Below are 17,543 nucleotides of genomic sequence, written 5' to 3'. Positions count from 1 at the left end.
GGAGTGCGCGCACACGTGTATGTGTGACTGAGGCGTTTGTACGCGCGCGTGAACTGCGTGTGTCCGTTTGCGTGACAGTGAGGAGTGTGTGCGATTGTGTGAAACTATGTATGACTGAGTACGTGTGGAGTGTGCACGTGTGAGCACGCGTTCGAGTCCCCACTCCTCTCAGCGGCAAAATGCAGGGGGCGGGCCGGGCGGCAGGGGGCCTTCCCCGCTGGATTCCCGCATGCTAGTTCCGGGGCGGTCGGGTCTAAAGGGCTTTATGCACTGTCTGGAGGGTGGGGACTGGCGCGGGTAGAAAAACGGGACGCCTCGGGCGGGCCAGCTTTCTGCTAGTAGGAGCCCGCCGAGGCGCGGGTCTAACAGAGCGCTCGCGAGCTGAAGCGCTGCTGCTGCTGCTGTGTGCGACGCGCGCCCACCTCCCAGGGAAGGAACGGCGAGGCCGGAGCCCTCGGCCGTCGGCGGGATGGAGCGCAGGGTGGCGGCAGTGGCGTGCACGCTGCTGCTGGCTTTCGCTGCCTGCCTGGCGCCGGCCAGTGGCCAAGGTAAGCTCCTTCCCGGCTGAGCTCCGCTCGGAGCGCCGGACTTCCCCGGCGGTGACAGGGTCGAGTCCGCAGGCGGGCAGAGCAGAGCGAGGCCCGGCCAGGGCCAGGGCGGGCGGCGGCGCCGGAGCGGCTCCCCCGGGGGCGCTCAGGTTGCCCAGTGAGAGGCAAGCAGGAGCGCCCCTCCTTTGCCCGCCCGGGAACGGAGCAGCCGCAAACTTGAGAAAGCAGCCCCGCCGGTTTTGGTGACAGCGCACCCCACGGGGACCCCGTCTTTGTTCCCACGCGAGTTTGTACCGACTCTTCTGGAAAGCACTTTGCGGTTGGAACCCTGAGAATGAAGGTCTCCCCTATCAGTGCTCAGCCTGTGCTCCCCCCTGCCCCTGTTTATACTCTCCAGGGCTGAGCGGTCCTCCGCGCTGCTCCTTGCTCAGTTTTCCACCTGCAGCGCCCCGCGGGGGAGATCCCTTTGCTCGCCCAGGCTGCGGGCGAAAGCACCCCCGCCTCTTTCCACCAGCGAAACTTGGTCCCGCGGTGACCCCCAAGAGACCGCATCTTGATACAGATCACTTGCGAGCCAAGATAAGGCTGGGAAGTGGGATTGGCTGAGAGAGCGGCTGATACACTCAAGCATTTTCTTGAAAGGTTTTCCTTTCCATCCGGGTGGTGGGGGCTTTTGTGTTGATGAATGGGGCGCGTCTGCGCGGCCAGAGTTTTGAGCGCTCGAATGGAGAAAGTTTCTGGTATGAAACACTTCGAACTTCTCTCAGGTTGTCGGAGAGTTTACGTTTTTACAGAAACAGGCAGAGAAAGAGAGGGAGGAAGAAGTGGAGAGAATAAAAACTGTAAGGGGGAAGAGGACAGAGAATAGGAGCAAGTACAGAGGGTAAGAAAGAGAAGAAGGGGAGAGAGCTTGAGGACCGGGAGCGCAGCGGGGAGGGAGGGAGAGGGAGAGGACGGAGGGAGGGAGGGGGGGAGAGAGAGAGAGGAGGAGGGGGAGGAGGAGAAGGAAGGAGAGAGAGAGAGAGAGAGAGAGAGAGAGAGAGAGAGAGAGAGAGAAACACTAGGCACTAGGGATGAATGGGAAGTGTGAAGAGGAGGAGGCAGGGGAACCCGCGAGGTCTCTCCCCGGCTTTGCGTTGCTAGGTAGCAGCCGGGAGCCGCGTGTGACCCACCACCAGACAGACAGAGAACGCTGCTGCCTCCACGGGGGCTAATCTGTCTGTGGGGATGGGAGAGTACCACCCTCTCTCCTGTTCCTTACGTCGGACAACTTAATTGCCCCACAATAAAACGAAACCCCTATTGTTGTAGGATTAGTCAAAGCAATACATTGATTTTCCTGGATCACATATTGGGGTTGACGGGTGAGGACTGTAGAAACCCCCATTTATGGCGGAGATTGGGGAGGGCTTGTGGATGGGCCGCGGCAAGTATTCAAATGGTTAATCTGCTTTCTTTCCTCAATTCTTAGCGTAAGCTCCTTAGAGGGAATCAACTAAGTAATTATACAGCAACTCCTAGCAGTACCCATTTCAGACTTCCTGGGAAGAAGTTTGGAAACGCCAACAAATCCCACTGGTCTTGTAAAAATCTTTGGAAAGGGAGGAGAGGCAGGGGGAGCTGTTAATAATTCTTACTCTGAACACCTTTTCTCAGTGTTGGTTACACAGAAAGAAGATTTATTATTATTGTGGAGGGTTTGCCTCAGCGTTTAGGGTTATATATATCTCGTCCTAAATATAGGGATAGGATTTACTATATGTTCCTGTTATTGCCTGGCAAAAGGAAATCTTATCCGGATTCATCTGGGATACATCTGGGTTGTCCCCATACAACTAAAACAGATGTTCTCTCCCCTAGATTGGTGGTTTAGTCGCCAAATAACCTATACTTACTCTTCTTGGTAGTTTAGATCCATCTGTCTTTTATTCTATAATAATAATGTATAACATAATATGTATAGTAATAGTAACATATACACTTATATGTGTGGCAGGTCTTGTTCTAAGTATTTTATACTTATTGACTCATCTAATCTTCCTAAGACCCCTTTAAAGTAGGTACTTTTACTCTCTCTATTTTATAGAGGGGAAATGGAGGCACAGAGCAATTAAGTGACTTGCCAAAGGTCACATTGCTAGAAAATGGCAGAGCTGTGAGGCAATCCAAGAAAGTCTGACTCCGGAGGCTATAATTGAACTGCTAAAGTATCTGGCTCTCTCTGTGTTTTTCTGTTTCTTTTGTTTTGTATGAAAAATATTGTGCTCCTTAAGTTACTACCCATGTGTGAGGTGACTAAAGAAGCTGAGGGACATTTTGTAAGTAAGTCTTTGCCACATGAGGTAAAATCCACCTGCTGCTCCCTAACTGTAGACATTTTTTTTCAGAAATTCTTTTCACATTTCTATGACCTAAACCCAAGTATCTTCACTCCCAGTCTTCCTACTTTATCATTTTTACGTACTTGTTCTCTGAATGTCCTCAGCCTGGAAGGTTAAGATTTTTAGATTCTTGTTTTTGATTCTGACTTATCAGATGAAGTAAAGTAGGATGACATTGTAAATGCCCTTATTTTAGCACCACGTTTTAGGTAAGATCTTACTGCAAACTTTGTATCATTAGAAAAGAACTCTGAGTGCTTTATCCTTTGTCTTTTTAAATAATCATGGCACATCTGCAGATAAAAATTATTTGCACTTTCTTCATATTTTGTATAATGCTTTTTTAAAAAAAGTTTTGCAAAGCCTGAACCCAGCAATGGCTTTGCCACTTTCTAGCTGTGTGATTTTGGGGAAGTCACTTCACTTTGCATTGATCAGGTTGCTTATCTGCAAAATTGATATGATAATAAGATAATTGATTCTGTGGTGTTTTTTATCAACATACAGAGATAAAAGTGCTTAATATGGTGTAAGGCATATAGACATTGATCATAAACTAGCAAATATTTATTTATTAAATTGTCCAACAGTTAAAGTAACATTCTTTTGCTCACTATTCATATTTTCAGTTTCCAAATGCACATAGGAAAGTCTTTAAGCATTTTTCACTAATATTTCATTTGAGGAATTCCCAAAATCCAAGGATGTGATTTGAAGTTTTTTGAGAAAATGGTATTGATCTTTAACAAAGTTAAATCCTTTCATCCAATAAAAGGTTGGTTATGCCCTTTATAGTTAATATCAGCTTTTATGACAATTCCAGTTTCCAGTGAAGTTTATGTTTAAAAGAATGTGGGACCAATAACAAACATGCAACATTTTGGTTTTATCACATCTCTGATACCTCACTGCAGCTTTTATTTCACAGCAATTGGCTTCTCTTTCTCTGCTTGAAGTTCTTCCTTGCCTGTCTTTATAGGTTTTCTGCTTAAACTCCCTTCAATCATGTGGCTGTCCTGTTTTAATAGAAACTTATACTTTTATAGCTGGAGGAAACCTTAGATATCAACTGGTCTAATTGCATTATTTTATAGGGAAGCAACTAAACCCCAGAGGGAAGGGAGGGGACTGAAGGGAGTGAGAGGGAATGTGAGTTAAGTGTCTTGCCTAAGGGCTTATGGTTTTCACTAGAGCTAAAATCAACCCAAGCCTCCTCATTTGCCACTTAACCATGTTTATATACCTGTCCCTTGAATTTCCCCAGCCTGGCTGGTGAGGAATTTTCTAGATTCCTTTTCTGTTGATCCTGACTTATCAGATGAGGCAAAATATGTTGAAAATATAATCTTGGTGAAGCTTAAAAAGTTGGATGGGTCACCTATCCCAGGCCTAAGAGGAATCGTATGATAGATTAATGCGACCATCCACCGGATGCTTTCAGCTTGGTCTAGAACTTACGTCATCACAGTGCTCCAACTCCCAAAGACCATACCCTCAGGTCCATTTGTCAAAATCTTGGCCCATCAAAGCAAATTCCTGAAGATCTCTGGGTTTCATAGTGCAGGCTGCTACGTGACTAGGTTTTTAATTTTATTCAAGGTAATAATTATTAGGTCATGGTGAATCAGTGTCCACGTTCTTTAAGCAGGCATCCTAAAAACATTGTTCACTTTTAAATAATGTTTAATTACATTTTAAATCAGTTTTAATAATGATATTGGGAGCCTAGGTCTATTTCCTGTGTTATTTGAAGCACATTATAATACAGTGGTACCTCAGTTTTCGAACGTCTCTGTTGACGCACATTTCGGTTTACGAACACCATGAATTTTATGGATCTGTGGTATCATTAGATAGTAAAATTCATGCTAAATTTGCAGTTTTAGGGGTTGATTTTAAAGGTCTGGACGGATTAATCCATTTTGCGTTACTTTCTATGGGGAAAACATGCCTCGGTTTTCGAACATTTCAGAATGCGAATGGTCTTCCAGAACGGATTATGTTAAAAAACCGAGGTACCGCTGTATCAGCTTTGGGGTTTCTGTTAAGTTCTGGTAGTTAGAACAAAGTATGTAAAAAGTAAAGGTGCTTACAAAAGTTGGTTGAATTGAAAGGAAAGGGATTCTCACAGTTGACTGTATGATATAGAACAACTAAAAAGGTACTAATTTTGAAGCCCTGTTCTACGATGGCGAAAATGAGTCTGATGGAGCCTTTGTTGCATAACTCAAATGGTCATATCATACGCTATTAACTCTGTGATCTTAAGGAGTTTTTAAACATTGTCAGCATTGTGGTGTTCCACAAAAGCATTTATGAAGTGTTTCCAGTGTGTCAGTGAGTCAGTAGTACCAATACAACAGAGGTTAAGGAGGATGAGAAATGAAAAGAGGGGTCTAGGTTACAGTTATAGTAGACAGCAACTTTGCATTTAAGCTTCTTAGGTAATCGTTTACTAGTTTCTAATAACCCTGGTCAGGATCTTACCAACATTAGGAAGATTTGACATGTTTCAGCCTCAGTTTTGGGCTGCTTCTTTAAAATGATCAGATTGGTAGTTGTTTTGAAATGTTAGAGACTTTTTTGGTGCTTCATGTGTTCCATAGGGATCTGGGCAAATGTTTCCTAAGCAATTTTTCAATAATCTCAGCATTGTGAGATGAAGTGGGAAGAGTGAGATTTTGGGGTTAGAAGACCTCAGTTTCAATCCCAAGTCTGCCATTCACTACCTGGGAAATTCAGTACAACATACTCAACTGTTCTGGATCAGTTTTCTTATATGCAAAGTGGGCACATTAGGTAGTTGTGCTGATTAAGTGAGACAGTGAGTGTGAAAAGTTTTTCAGACTGTGAAGTCTCCTATGTATTTCTATCCATCGTTATTACCCTCATCAAGCATTTAAGTTTTATATATATTCCATTATTTATTTTTTCCATTTTTTATTTTTAATAAGTAGTCCTTTGAATGATGTACTTGTGCATGTTGACATAAAGTTGCTACAACAACTTTACATATTAGTCTGGACTTTTATGTTTGTAAATGTCAGAAACCTAAGTTAAACTGCTTTGAAGCCAAAAAAGAAGTTTGTTAAAGTATGTAATTGAAAAGATACAGCTATTGGGTTGAACCTTATGGGATTACTGTGTTTCTAGGTTATAAATAATGAAATATTGGCAATTTCATTTGGCTCAACCTATTATAAAATGGGGGCTCAGTCTATGTCATGCTGATCTGGTTTCTCTCTCAATCTCCTGGCTCTGAGATGACAGTTCTCAAACTTGTTCTCCTCTGTTGTTATAAGATGGCTGTTTGTGACTCCTGGAGCCATATCCTTTCATGTTATGTCCACCAGTTAAGAGCAAGAGTGTTTGTTTTAATTGTTCTCAGCAGAAGTCTCAGGTGCATCTTAGGGGCTCTGCTTAGGTCAGATGCTCATTGGAGAACCAATCAGTCTATCCAGGGCCATGAAGTGTGCCCATGGCTTACGCTTGGGTCACACGCATGGTCCTTGAAGTCATGGACTAAGGATGGACCCCAGAGGGAAACGGGTAAAACTACCAGGAGGATGGTGACTAGATGTTGGTGTACAAAAACAACAGGTTACACCTTAGTAGATAAAACCAACTGATGTTATATTTTCATTTTATATATGAAGACAGAGTTGAAAAGGCTATAGAAATTTCTCAAGAGCAGGCAGTCCTGGGATAGATAACTCAATGAATTGAAGGAGGGAAAGTACTGGGAACATTAGAACAAAAGACATGGGACTCTGTTCATGTGATCAGGTTGCAGCTTTAAGTTTAGAAGGAGAACAGGAGAAAGAAGGAATTCGAGAAGGTTTATTTGTAGCATAAAGAATTCTTACTTGGGGCAGGCCCGGTGACTCAGGCGGTTAGAGCTCCATGCTCCTAACTCCGAAGGCTGCTGGTTCGATTCCCACATGGGCCAGTGGGCTCTCAACCACAAGGTTGCCGGTTCAATTCCTCGAGTCCCACAAGGGATGGTGGGCTCTGCCCCCTGCAACTAAGATTGAACACGGCACCTTGAGCTGAGCTGCCGCTGAGCTCCCAGATGTCTCAGTTGATTGGAGCACATCCTCTCAACCACAAGGTTGCCGGTTCGACTCCCACAAGAGATGGTGGGCTGTGCCCCCTGCAACTAGCAACGGCAACTGGACCTGGAGCTGAGCTGCGCCCTCCACAACTAAGACTGAAAGGACAACAACTTGAAGCTGAACGGCACCCTCCACAACTAAGATTGAAAGGACAACAACTTGACTTGGAAAAAAGTCCTGGAAGTACACTGTTCCCCAATAAAGTCCTGTTCCCTTTCCCCAATAAAATCTTAAAAAAAAAAGAAAAAAGAATTCTTATTTGGAGAATGCCTTTGTGATGGACAGGAAAGTTCTGGAAAATGAGCTGAAAGATTAGAGTACAGGAGCTCTTGAGTTCATTGGATGATATCAGTTTCCAGTGAATCTTAGGCCCATGCTCCTTTCCTAACTTACTCTGCTCCCTTGTTTATATTCCTAATACTGTGCCCCTTTTCCAGACACTAGACCTCAGCTATGAGATGGGGTAGAGAGAAAGAAGAGAGAAGACAGGTTTGGAGGCATATTAAGATACTTCTATGGAGACAGAATACATGTTGGTGCAAATCCAAGAGTCTGTAGCATTTACCCTAGGGACTTCTTCCATATACTCGTATAGTATACCAGGTATCTTTCACACATCCCTGGGTTAAATCAGAAATACTAAATATATGCATTCTATGCTGATTGTTTTTTTGCTTGTCTTTAAGTCTTACTTCTAATAGCATATACTGAGAAACTAGAAACATTATCATTCTAAAAGTAAGATGGTTAACTTTTATATTCGGGTACTTCTGACTTAGGGCAGTGCCAAAGCAAGGAAATACAAGTCTCTTAGAAAAAAATGACAGGTTAGACAATGTGAAGTTTCATGTTGAAATCCCTATGCTTTTGGTCATTAACCCTCAGGTCATGCCTGACCCCCAAGGTTATTGGAAACAGTGAGAAATGAATGCAAGGAGTAAATGTAATTACCATTCTGTTCATTGAAAAGTTAAGGCACTGTTACCATGGATACAATGGCTTGTTTATTGTCCAGATCTTGAGATCCAAGTTTGTAAGCAATACCAGAGGTCTCCTTTAAGTTTATGTGCTATCAGCCAATAATACATGAAGATTCTTAGTAACTTTGAAAATAAGCTTTACTCACTGATCTACTGATTCACATTAACAACTTAATCTACTTTTGAGGGTTCAACAGGTATTGAGGAAATCTGAAAAGGGGGAAGAAGACAGTAGCTATAGTTCTGAATTCTGTTATGTTAGACTTTCTTGGATTCCCACATGAAAACATCCTGTCTGATAGTGTTAGAGATTTGTTTTGTCGTTTTGGGCCCAAGTTTTTGGTTTTTAATCTCATTAACAAGGAGAAACTTCCGAGTAAAGGCTAAAAAATAAAAAAAAATCATTTATTTCATGGGGTGATCCTCAGATAAAGTTAAATTTAAGTTAAATTTATTTTCAACTTTTATTTGAAATATTTCAATCTTACCTACATTTTACTCTTACTAAAAAAGAGGAGAAAATCCTGCATGTACTTCCACGCTGGTTTAATTTTGATCTGGGGAAGGGTGTGGAGGATCAAGAAATAGAAAACCCATTGCAAACTGGCTTAAACAATAAAGGGTATTTATTGGCTCTTGTAAGTAAAAACTTCTGAGGCAGAGAGGAGTTCAGGTGAGGTGCAGTCAGGGCTCCAGTTCTCTTTCTTTGTGTTTTTCTTGACTCTACTCCCTTCTAGGTTTCAGCTTGGTTTTCAGTCTGGCTTCCTATATTGTTATATTATAGCTGCCAGGGCAAATGGGGCTACATGTTGTCTTGATCGAGGGGCAATTCAACTTTGAGAAGATTTCAGTTATATTCTCAAAACATGCTGTCATTGCAACTTACAGAATGTTATAATTGCTAAGGGCCCTAGATAGAAATTAGTTAACTCCCCAACCTTGGCATATCATCAAAATCACCTAGGGAGCTTTAAAAGATATATAGTTAGGCCAAAACCTACACTTATAAATCAGGAGTATAGGAATCTGTTTTTTTCTGTTTCCAGGTGATTCTGAGGGTCAGACAGCTTGGGAACTACTGATCTAGGTAACCTCTTTTATTTTACTTTTGTAAACTGAAACTCAGAGAGGAACTAACACCATGGCCAATTACTTCCAGTGGCAGTGAAGTAGAACTGTTAAATCTATTATTTCTTTTGGGTGGGGAAATTGCAAGGTAGTTACAGTGACAAGGAAAACTATTCTTTCACATCTGAAGGTGATAGGAAGTACTGCCCCCATCACTGGACATCTTTCCTGGCCAACGTGACAATCTCTCCCTTTAGCCATTGTTTGTGTCTTAATTGTATTCTTTGTTCTTTCCCTGGGCACTCTTAAAGCCCTTCCTCCCATCTAAGAACCTTAGATTCTTTGAGTTGAACAACTGTTGGTCTTCTAATCCTTTCTAACCCAAGTCATGGATTCATCTCAGAGTATCCCTGACAGAGCCCACTGGCATCTAAAGCAGCTGTCTGTCTGCTTTAAGCCACCTCTATTCCATGGTTGGAATGGAGTATTGGGAAACCTTATAGGATTTTTTTTTATATCCTAAATCCAACTCTTTGTTGACCCCACTGGGACTTATAGTCTGTTGATCCTACCATCTCTTCACTGTCCTTCGAATCCCTCATTTATTTACTTCCTCAGCAATATTTTGTGGCCCATCCTTAGCATCACTTCCTTGACTATGTCCTCAGCAGCCTGGACCTTTATCTTGCTCTGTTGTGCTCTGCAAAACCGTAGTCCTGGTTGAGTCTAATTCTCCATATCTGCATTGCTGTCGCTGAATGTGCCAGGAGAAAAACACAGGACTATGCTGACTCGTCGCACTTTAAATTCATCTCAACTTTAAGACCTACTGCCTGGCTAGACCACTCACTTTCCTACTTCCTTGCATCCTCTCTTTCTTCAAACCTCCATTATCAGCTGTTCAAATGATGTTGCTTCTTCTAAATCTGAAAACAGAAGCAATCAGAAGAGAACTCTACAAATGCCCATAACTCAGCCATCGTCACCTGTACTTCAACCTACAGCCATTGTCACCTGTCTTATAAAATCCTCTTTGCCCCACATTCTCTTCTGGTTGTCACCCTATTTTCTCTGTTCATCTTTGTAGCAAAATTCCTTATTATATTTGTCTATATCCACTGTAATTTCTCTGCTCGAATTTGCCTCAAATTCATGCCATGTAGGCCACCTTCCTTCCGACAGATATTTCTCTTGCCAAGATCACTGATGTACTCCATGGTGTTAATTGCAACCATTCATTCTCAGCTCTGGACTTATTTAACTGTTCAGCAGTGCCTTCCTCCCTGAAACACCTATTTTGGCTTCCCAGAAACCACATTCTCCGGGTTTCCTTCCTTCCTTGCTGGCTTCTCCTTAGTATTTCCCTGGCATTTCAGGCTTGTTCCTGTTCATCTCCCTGACTTCTTTTCATCTCTGTCATCTGCTTCTCTATCTGCTGCTTCTTTGGTAGCCTCATCTTGTCTTACGGCTTTAAATACCGTCTGTATGCTGACAACTTCCAGATTTATGAATCTAATCCAGACCACTACCCTAAACTTCAGAACCGTATGTCCAACTGCTTGTCTGACACATCCACCTGACTGTCCAATAGTCCTCTCAGACTTCTGTCCAAAACTGAGCTCCTGATCTTCACTGATGCCCCAAACCTGCTTTCCACATAAACTTCCACACGTAGTATATGGCTGCTCCATCTTTGCTCAGACTCCAAACCTCAGACTCTACTTTGACTCCTCTTTTTCTTTTATGACTCATATCCAAATCCATCAGAAAATCCCATTATTTCATTCTTTAAAATCTATCTAGAGTCTAATCACTTTTCACCATCTTCACTTGTTGTGCACGATTCAAGTCCCCTCTTCCCTGGAATATTGCCATAGCTTCCTTATTGAGCATCTTGCTTCCTCCTGTTCCCCTTCTGTCTATGCTCGACACCTTTTTGGAACATCAGTCAGATCATGTCACTGCTCTGCTCAAAAGCTCAGTTGGTTTCCGTCACATACAAATTGGGTTGTCCAGAAATAGATACTGAGTTGGAGTTTGAAGTGCAAGATGTTAATTAAGATTAATGTCCATGAAGGAAAGAGAACACAGAGATGGGCAGAAGAAGTTGAACTATGACAAGGCCTCAGTCCATCTAAAGGGGGGTCTCTGGGGCAACAGTTGACTGTGCATGTTCTGTGTCAGGCTGAAGTGGCCTTCCTTAGTTACTAGATGTGTCTGTCCTCGGAAGGGCATGATCTTGAGAAGGTGCCTTTCTATAGCTGAGGTGGACCCCAAAGGAGCTGACTGCATGCAGAGTCTTTGAAGGGGACTCCGGTGGGTCCCCTATCGCTTTCCATCTCATAAAGAGTCAGAGTCCAAGTCCTTACAATGGTCCATAGGACCCTAACCAACTGCCTCCATGTTACCTCTCTGACCTTATCTCCTCCCTTTCCCCACTCGCAGGGCTCTATGTGCAGTAACAGCTTTGCTTTTCCCCAGTAGTGAGCGCCTTTGAGGCCTTTGTACTTGCTTGCTCTCAGATTGTGCATTACTTGCTCCTTGCCTCTTACAGCTCATAGGTCACCTTCCTAGTGTGGCCTTCTCTGATTCTTTCCCGATTGCCTTTCTCCATTGTACTTTGTTTATTTATTTTTGTCTTTCCATCCTTAAGATGTAAATTCCACCAGGGTAAGGATTTTAATCTTTTTTATTCATTGCTTTATCCTTAGTATCCAGAATAGGGCTAAATAAATAAATATAAGTTGAATGAGTGGATAGATGCTGCATCAGGGATGGTAAAGCTAAGAAAGGGCATTTCAGTCCATTACCATGTCCCTGGTGTTGTCCCAAGCTCCTGGAGGCCCCATTAAGACCTGATGGAGAAAAAAGAAAATTGCTGTCTCTATGAAAACAAGTGGCTTAGCAACGCTGTTTCTCTCCATTTGACTGTCCCCTTTCCTCCGCCTTGCTGCCCCCAACTGCTGCTGATTCCCAATGTGTTTGAGAGTAGCTGATTCTGCATCAGTCTTTTTTACTTGCATCCCAGATACTTCATTATCCTGTGAGAATCTCCCATACATAAAGAAGTGGGCATTCTGCTATTTTTAGGACAGATTTGATACAATAGATTTTACAGAGATAAGCCAAAGTTTTAGACCGTTATGTTAGTGGACTGTTGTTCTGTGTTTAAACAGAACACACACACACACACACACACACACACACACACACACACACACACACAACTGTCTGAGACCACAGCACAGTGAAAACAGCCTTGGTCAGATAAAAGGCCCTTTTTGAGGGTAGTGGTTTCTCTACTCAAGAAGGTGGCTTGGACTGTGGTGGAAAGAACATTGCACATCTAGTCAGGATGTTCATGGATCTTGTTCCTGACGAATGAAGGAAAAACGGGCCCAACCAAAGATAGCCCCAGAATGCTGAAAAATGCCCATGGCTGTTTGTCCCCTGGGCACAATCTTTCTCATTTCAGACCCCATTCTTCTGAGGACTCCATTTTAACCATGACCAAATAGGTTAGAGGCAGAGGAATGACTCAGTTACATTCATGTAAGGGTAGAGACGTGGGGGAATGAATTAGATAATTATGGCTAAATGTTTTGGAGTGCTTTCTATGTGCTTAACACTGTCCTAAGTGTTTTACAAGTATTAGTTTACCTGCTTCTTCATTAACAGTCCAAATTTTATGGATAAAAGACCAAGCAAAAGCAGGTGAGATAATTTGCGCAAAGCCATCCAGTTACTAAGTGGTGGAACCAAGATTTGAACCTAGAGTCCTTCTTCCATGTTATCACTGTGGATAAGTAAGAGCAAGTGGAAGATAGTGCCTCTATGCAATCAGACAAAGCCTCACTTAATGAGGCTCATATTAAGAGAAGGTGACCTCATTTTAGAGGTTAGCACCTTTGCAACCCAACTCTTAGACATTTTTGTGCTACTTTTGGCAGTTATTCATTCATTCAATACATGTTTATCTAGACCTTATCATGTTCCAGACATGATGTAACTAGGTACAACAAAGGATAGAGAGATTCCTGCGATATAGGCCTGTCCAAAACAGCTTACCGTTGAGAAGAGTACATTTCTACTTTAACCTAGTTTTGTCTACATGCTCTTTAGGTACTGACCCATCCCTGTCTGCTGGCTTTCTCATATACTAGCATTCCATTATCTGGCGATGTCCTTGTCTCTATAATTACATGTCTTTTAGTTCAAAAGATGCTTACCCATGCATAGAGTTCTATTCCAACTTTCCATTAGGGATGACAGTGATTTTTAAAGGTTGTTGTTGTTTAATACTGATGGAAAAATTTCTACCAAGTTCTGTTATTCAAAGTTCTAGAAGAAAGTGATCAATAACCACTTGAGAACTGAGTCTCTTTACATCTGAGGAGGCGGCTCTTACAGAGATGGGGAAGGCCTTTGTCTGTGGGTTTGATGTGCTGAAAGGTTTCTTGAGTCCAAAGCATCTCTCACCCTGGCCAAAAATGTGTGCTCTGTCACCATTACAGCCAGTTCTTTAGAATAAGACCATGTTTCCCCTTGAAACTCTGGTTAAAGTACAAAAATATTTACCCCTGTAAGGTAAAGTAGTTAGTTGAGATAGTAAAGCACAGTAAATGTTTGCCACAGAAGTTTCAGAGAAAATGAGACCCAATGCAGGTATGTTTTGGTGGGAGATGAAAGAAGGTAAGAAGGTAAGAGGTAGTCTTGAAAGGGAGCCAACTTACACTTTTTTGTTGTTTTGCCTAAGTCAGCTTTTCTGGTGCAAAATGTATCATTGCATGTGTTTTTTCTTAGGATGCCTCTATGGAGAGTTTCTGCTGTGAATCTTATCAAGTGGACCTCAAAGATAGAACTTACCTTCTAGCCTGGCTTTCCTCCCTCTAGTTAGCTCAGTTGAAATAGGATTGTTAGAACAAAAGGAGTGGTTGACCCTAAAACAATAAAGATGCAAGATTCTATCAATCATTCCTTGGGGATTCATCAGTGCCAATAAGACTGAGAGGGGGCTCTTAGATTTAATATACCTGGAAGTTATAATTTTTCTAGACCATAATGATGACTATTGATAGGACATCCTATCTTTTTTCTAGTTAGTATGCAACAAAAAATAATTTGCAAATGAAAAAAGTAAAATACACACATTTCCCAAGTAAATTGCGAAATAGTTAATTTTTACGTACCAAACTCTGAATTGCTTTTTGTTCAGTTCACTCTGACGTAAAAATTTACTTCTTCCCCAATATTTGGTGCAGTGAGGTGTTGAAAGAATTTGCTAAGTAATCATTGGAAACTGAGGTTCTAGTGAAAAACAAAATGCGTGGTTTAAAAATTGAACGTGCTAACTGGAAGACAGCAAGTTAGATGCTTCTTGCTGTAAATAATTAAACTCCGCAGCTCAGACAGGAGAAAACATGGGTCTTGAACTAAGCAGGACTTGAGCTAAGAAGAACGCATATTGTATTTAACACTTTCATTTCCCTGTAAGAGAAATCAAAGAGGTCTTTAATAGTTGTGCTGACTGTGAAATGTGCAACAAAATCCCACTGTAATCCAGATTTATTTTTCAAGTATTTTGCTGTGATTGAAGGACTGAGAAAGTGAAGGGAAGAAGAATGGCGTTTTATTAAGGCCCTAGCACTCTTTCCCTTTGGGAGGCCTAGGCATGATTTGTCACAGTGACCTGGGACTTTGCTTCCCTCCACATCCTTCTTGCTGTGGGTACATTAGTAGATCAAACACAATTGGCTCTGTTTTTCCTGCAGAGAAGCAGTGGATCTACTAATTGAGAACTGGATTGACAGAAGGCACATAGCATGTATTCTTTCTGATTTTCTGTAACACTGCTGGTTTTCTTAGGACCCCACCCCCCCCACCTTTATTAGGTGGGGAGCAAAGGGTTGGCCTTAATTTTTCTATCAGTCAAGAAGGGAATAAAATTTTGCAATTCTCATAGGGGCGGGCTTTGAGTATTAGCATGAATGAAGTGCTTTATTTTATTTTAAAGATTAATATAGACTAAATTTGACTTGATGTATGTGTATAGTTCTATACATTTTAATACCTGTATATATTTGTGTAACTACCCCCACAGTCAGGATTAGAACAGTTCAATCACCTCCCCCAAGTTCCCTTAGGCTATTGCTTTGTAGACACATCCTACAAACAGTAGGTTTTAAATTCTTTTTTTGAAAACTCACTTTCCCATATGAAAGTCTCAATTTCCTTTCTTTTGTTCATTTTTATTCAAGACGTGTTCCTAGCTCATTTTTGAAGTAATTCAAAGTGACATGAATGGTAAGCTTGCAAGGCTGATTTTTTCCCCTTTATTATATGGAGGAAAAAACTCTGGAAAGATGGCAACTCTTTCAGTATAACTATATAAGAAAAAAGTTTCCTTGCACTTGTCTCTTTGCTATATTGGAATCTGCAAAGAAAACATACTCAAGAAATCTCCCTTGGAGCGGAGGACAGAGGTTTATTTTTTAATTTAACGATTTACCCCTTGACACCTGGGAAATGATTAGTTGATGTTTTCAAAGAAGATTAAGTCAGTGTGGTTACTTAACTGGTAATCAGGTGACTTAAATCAATTAACTCCTTGTTAACAATTTCCATCAGTTTTGTAAATAAATGACTAAATCAGTAAATTCTACTCTTAAGATTAAAGGTTATTTCCTGATTTATTTTATTGATGACAAATTAGAGATTTTCTTCTCATCTCATTCCCTCCCTGCCAGCTTTACTCTTACAAATAAGAACTCTTAAGCTAGTTAGAGGTTCAGAGGAACACACCAGGGTAATTTTAATATATGGTTTTAAGGAAAAGAAGGCCGAAGGACACCTTTGCTCTTTCATCTCAGCACAATTTGAAAGAATGATTTAGGGAAATAAAACTTAATAAGTAAGTGTATACATAATATTCAAAGAGAATGGGGGTAGCAAGTAATGATGAAACTCACTCTAGGATAAGCTTTTACTATTAAGTTTAAAGCGTTTTATGTTTCTAAGTTAAAACCGAATGAAGATATAATAAAATGAAACAGAACTTGGCTTTTATCTAGACGTGAATTTGAATGGATACTTTGGGTGCTCCATTTAGAGGGAATTTATAAAAAATGTTGGGGTATATTGATTGCATTAGTCTGTAAAGCTTGATTGTAGCTTTAAAATACCATACAAATATACAACTAATATGTTGTTACTTTTTAGAATCCTTATAATTGAAGATTTTCTTCCTGCTTACATGATTTTATGATGTCTTGGTCGCCAATGAAGCGTGTAAGCAAGAACATTACAAAATGATCTCCCTTCACCTCAAATCTGCCATTGCGTTTCCTGAAAGGCATTGAACACCTGGGGGTCTGCATTGCAGGAAGGATGATATGAGTTTGTTTAGGATTGCTTCAAGAAGGAACATTTGGCATCTTGAATAACTTTTGAAGAGTTAGTACATATTTACAGGCATTCTATGCTAAAATCATTCACATTTTATAGAGAGAAAATTCTTAGTTTCCTTGACGGTATAGACGGTAGGCTAAGCTGTGGGAATGAGCTGAAACCTGTGATGTAAATTTAAATCTCCGGCTGCCAAGCAAAACTGCGGGTTCTTCCTGCTATTGTAGAAACTCCGGCCATGCTTCTTCTTCACCTGCCCAAGAAGCATCATTCTCAGGGATCCACCCCGGACATAGTTAGCCTGTGGCTGAACCCTTTCTGGTGCTAGACATTGCCTGGTGTGGGAGCTTGGAGATTTAGCTCCATCACTTCCCAGATGTGTACCCTTGGGCCACTTGACCTCTCTGAGCTTGTTTCCTGCACTATGCAATCGGCGTTAGTAATTTCTACCCCAGAGGTTCCTGGGAATATTTAAAGGACATTTAAAGAACTTGTAAAGTCCTGGCACTTGGTGAGCATTCAGTAAACATTTGGCCCCATAGGGAACCTGGTGCTAAATCATTCATAGTTGACCCGCTTTGGGTTAGGTCAGTGTATCAGAGCAGCCACCATGCTGTGGTCTTTTGAAATAAAGGAACCACTTGTCAAATCCTCTATCCATAGAAATTGCAGGGGAAAGACCAGCTTTTTTAAGGAGGTCAAGCTATCAGACAAGGGGGCATTGGGAGACAGGGCTTGTCATCTGCTTTTATACTCCCAGAACATTTGGTCCTTCCCCTGTCAGGTCCCGAAAGCACAGATCCAAAGTGTCGTGTTACAGAGAATGGCAACCTTCTCCATGGAGCCAGTGTTTCCATTTCCTGTGTCCTGTACATGCTTCCTGTAAGCTTGGTCCTGGGCAGAGTTGACTGATGATGTCTATATGACTCTGAGAATAAAAATGATGGGGAAACAGGGGTCTAAGAAGAACTCAGTGTGCTCTCTGGTCAAGGAGAAGCATTTCCAGAAGAAAGAGTATATTTGAAGATGAACACTTGGCTTTGTGGG

General features: G+C 41.7%; 1 protein-coding gene across 1 annotated transcript in view; it reads left to right on the top strand.

Annotated features, from left to right (window-relative positions):
• Positions 1 to 269: 269 nt before the first annotated feature.
• LRP2 (LDL receptor related protein 2) overlaps positions 270 to 17,543 on the top strand; it is a 196,547-nt gene continuing 179,273 nt past the window's right edge. The window contains exon 1 of the mRNA XM_019727374.2: positions 270 to 548. Coding sequence (XP_019582933.2) covers positions 470 to 548 — 79 coding nt within the window. The 5' untranslated portion in view covers positions 270 to 469. The remainder of the gene's footprint in view (positions 549 to 17,543) is intronic.

Source organism: Rhinolophus sinicus, linkage group LG01 (assembly GCF_036562045.2).
Source record: "Rhinolophus sinicus isolate RSC01 linkage group LG01, ASM3656204v1, whole genome shotgun sequence".
In the NCBI taxonomy this organism is placed as follows: domain Eukaryota; kingdom Metazoa; phylum Chordata; class Mammalia; order Chiroptera; family Rhinolophidae; genus Rhinolophus; species Rhinolophus sinicus.
Note: the sequence above shows the minus strand (reverse complement) of the source record. Positions and strands in the feature narration are given on the sequence as shown.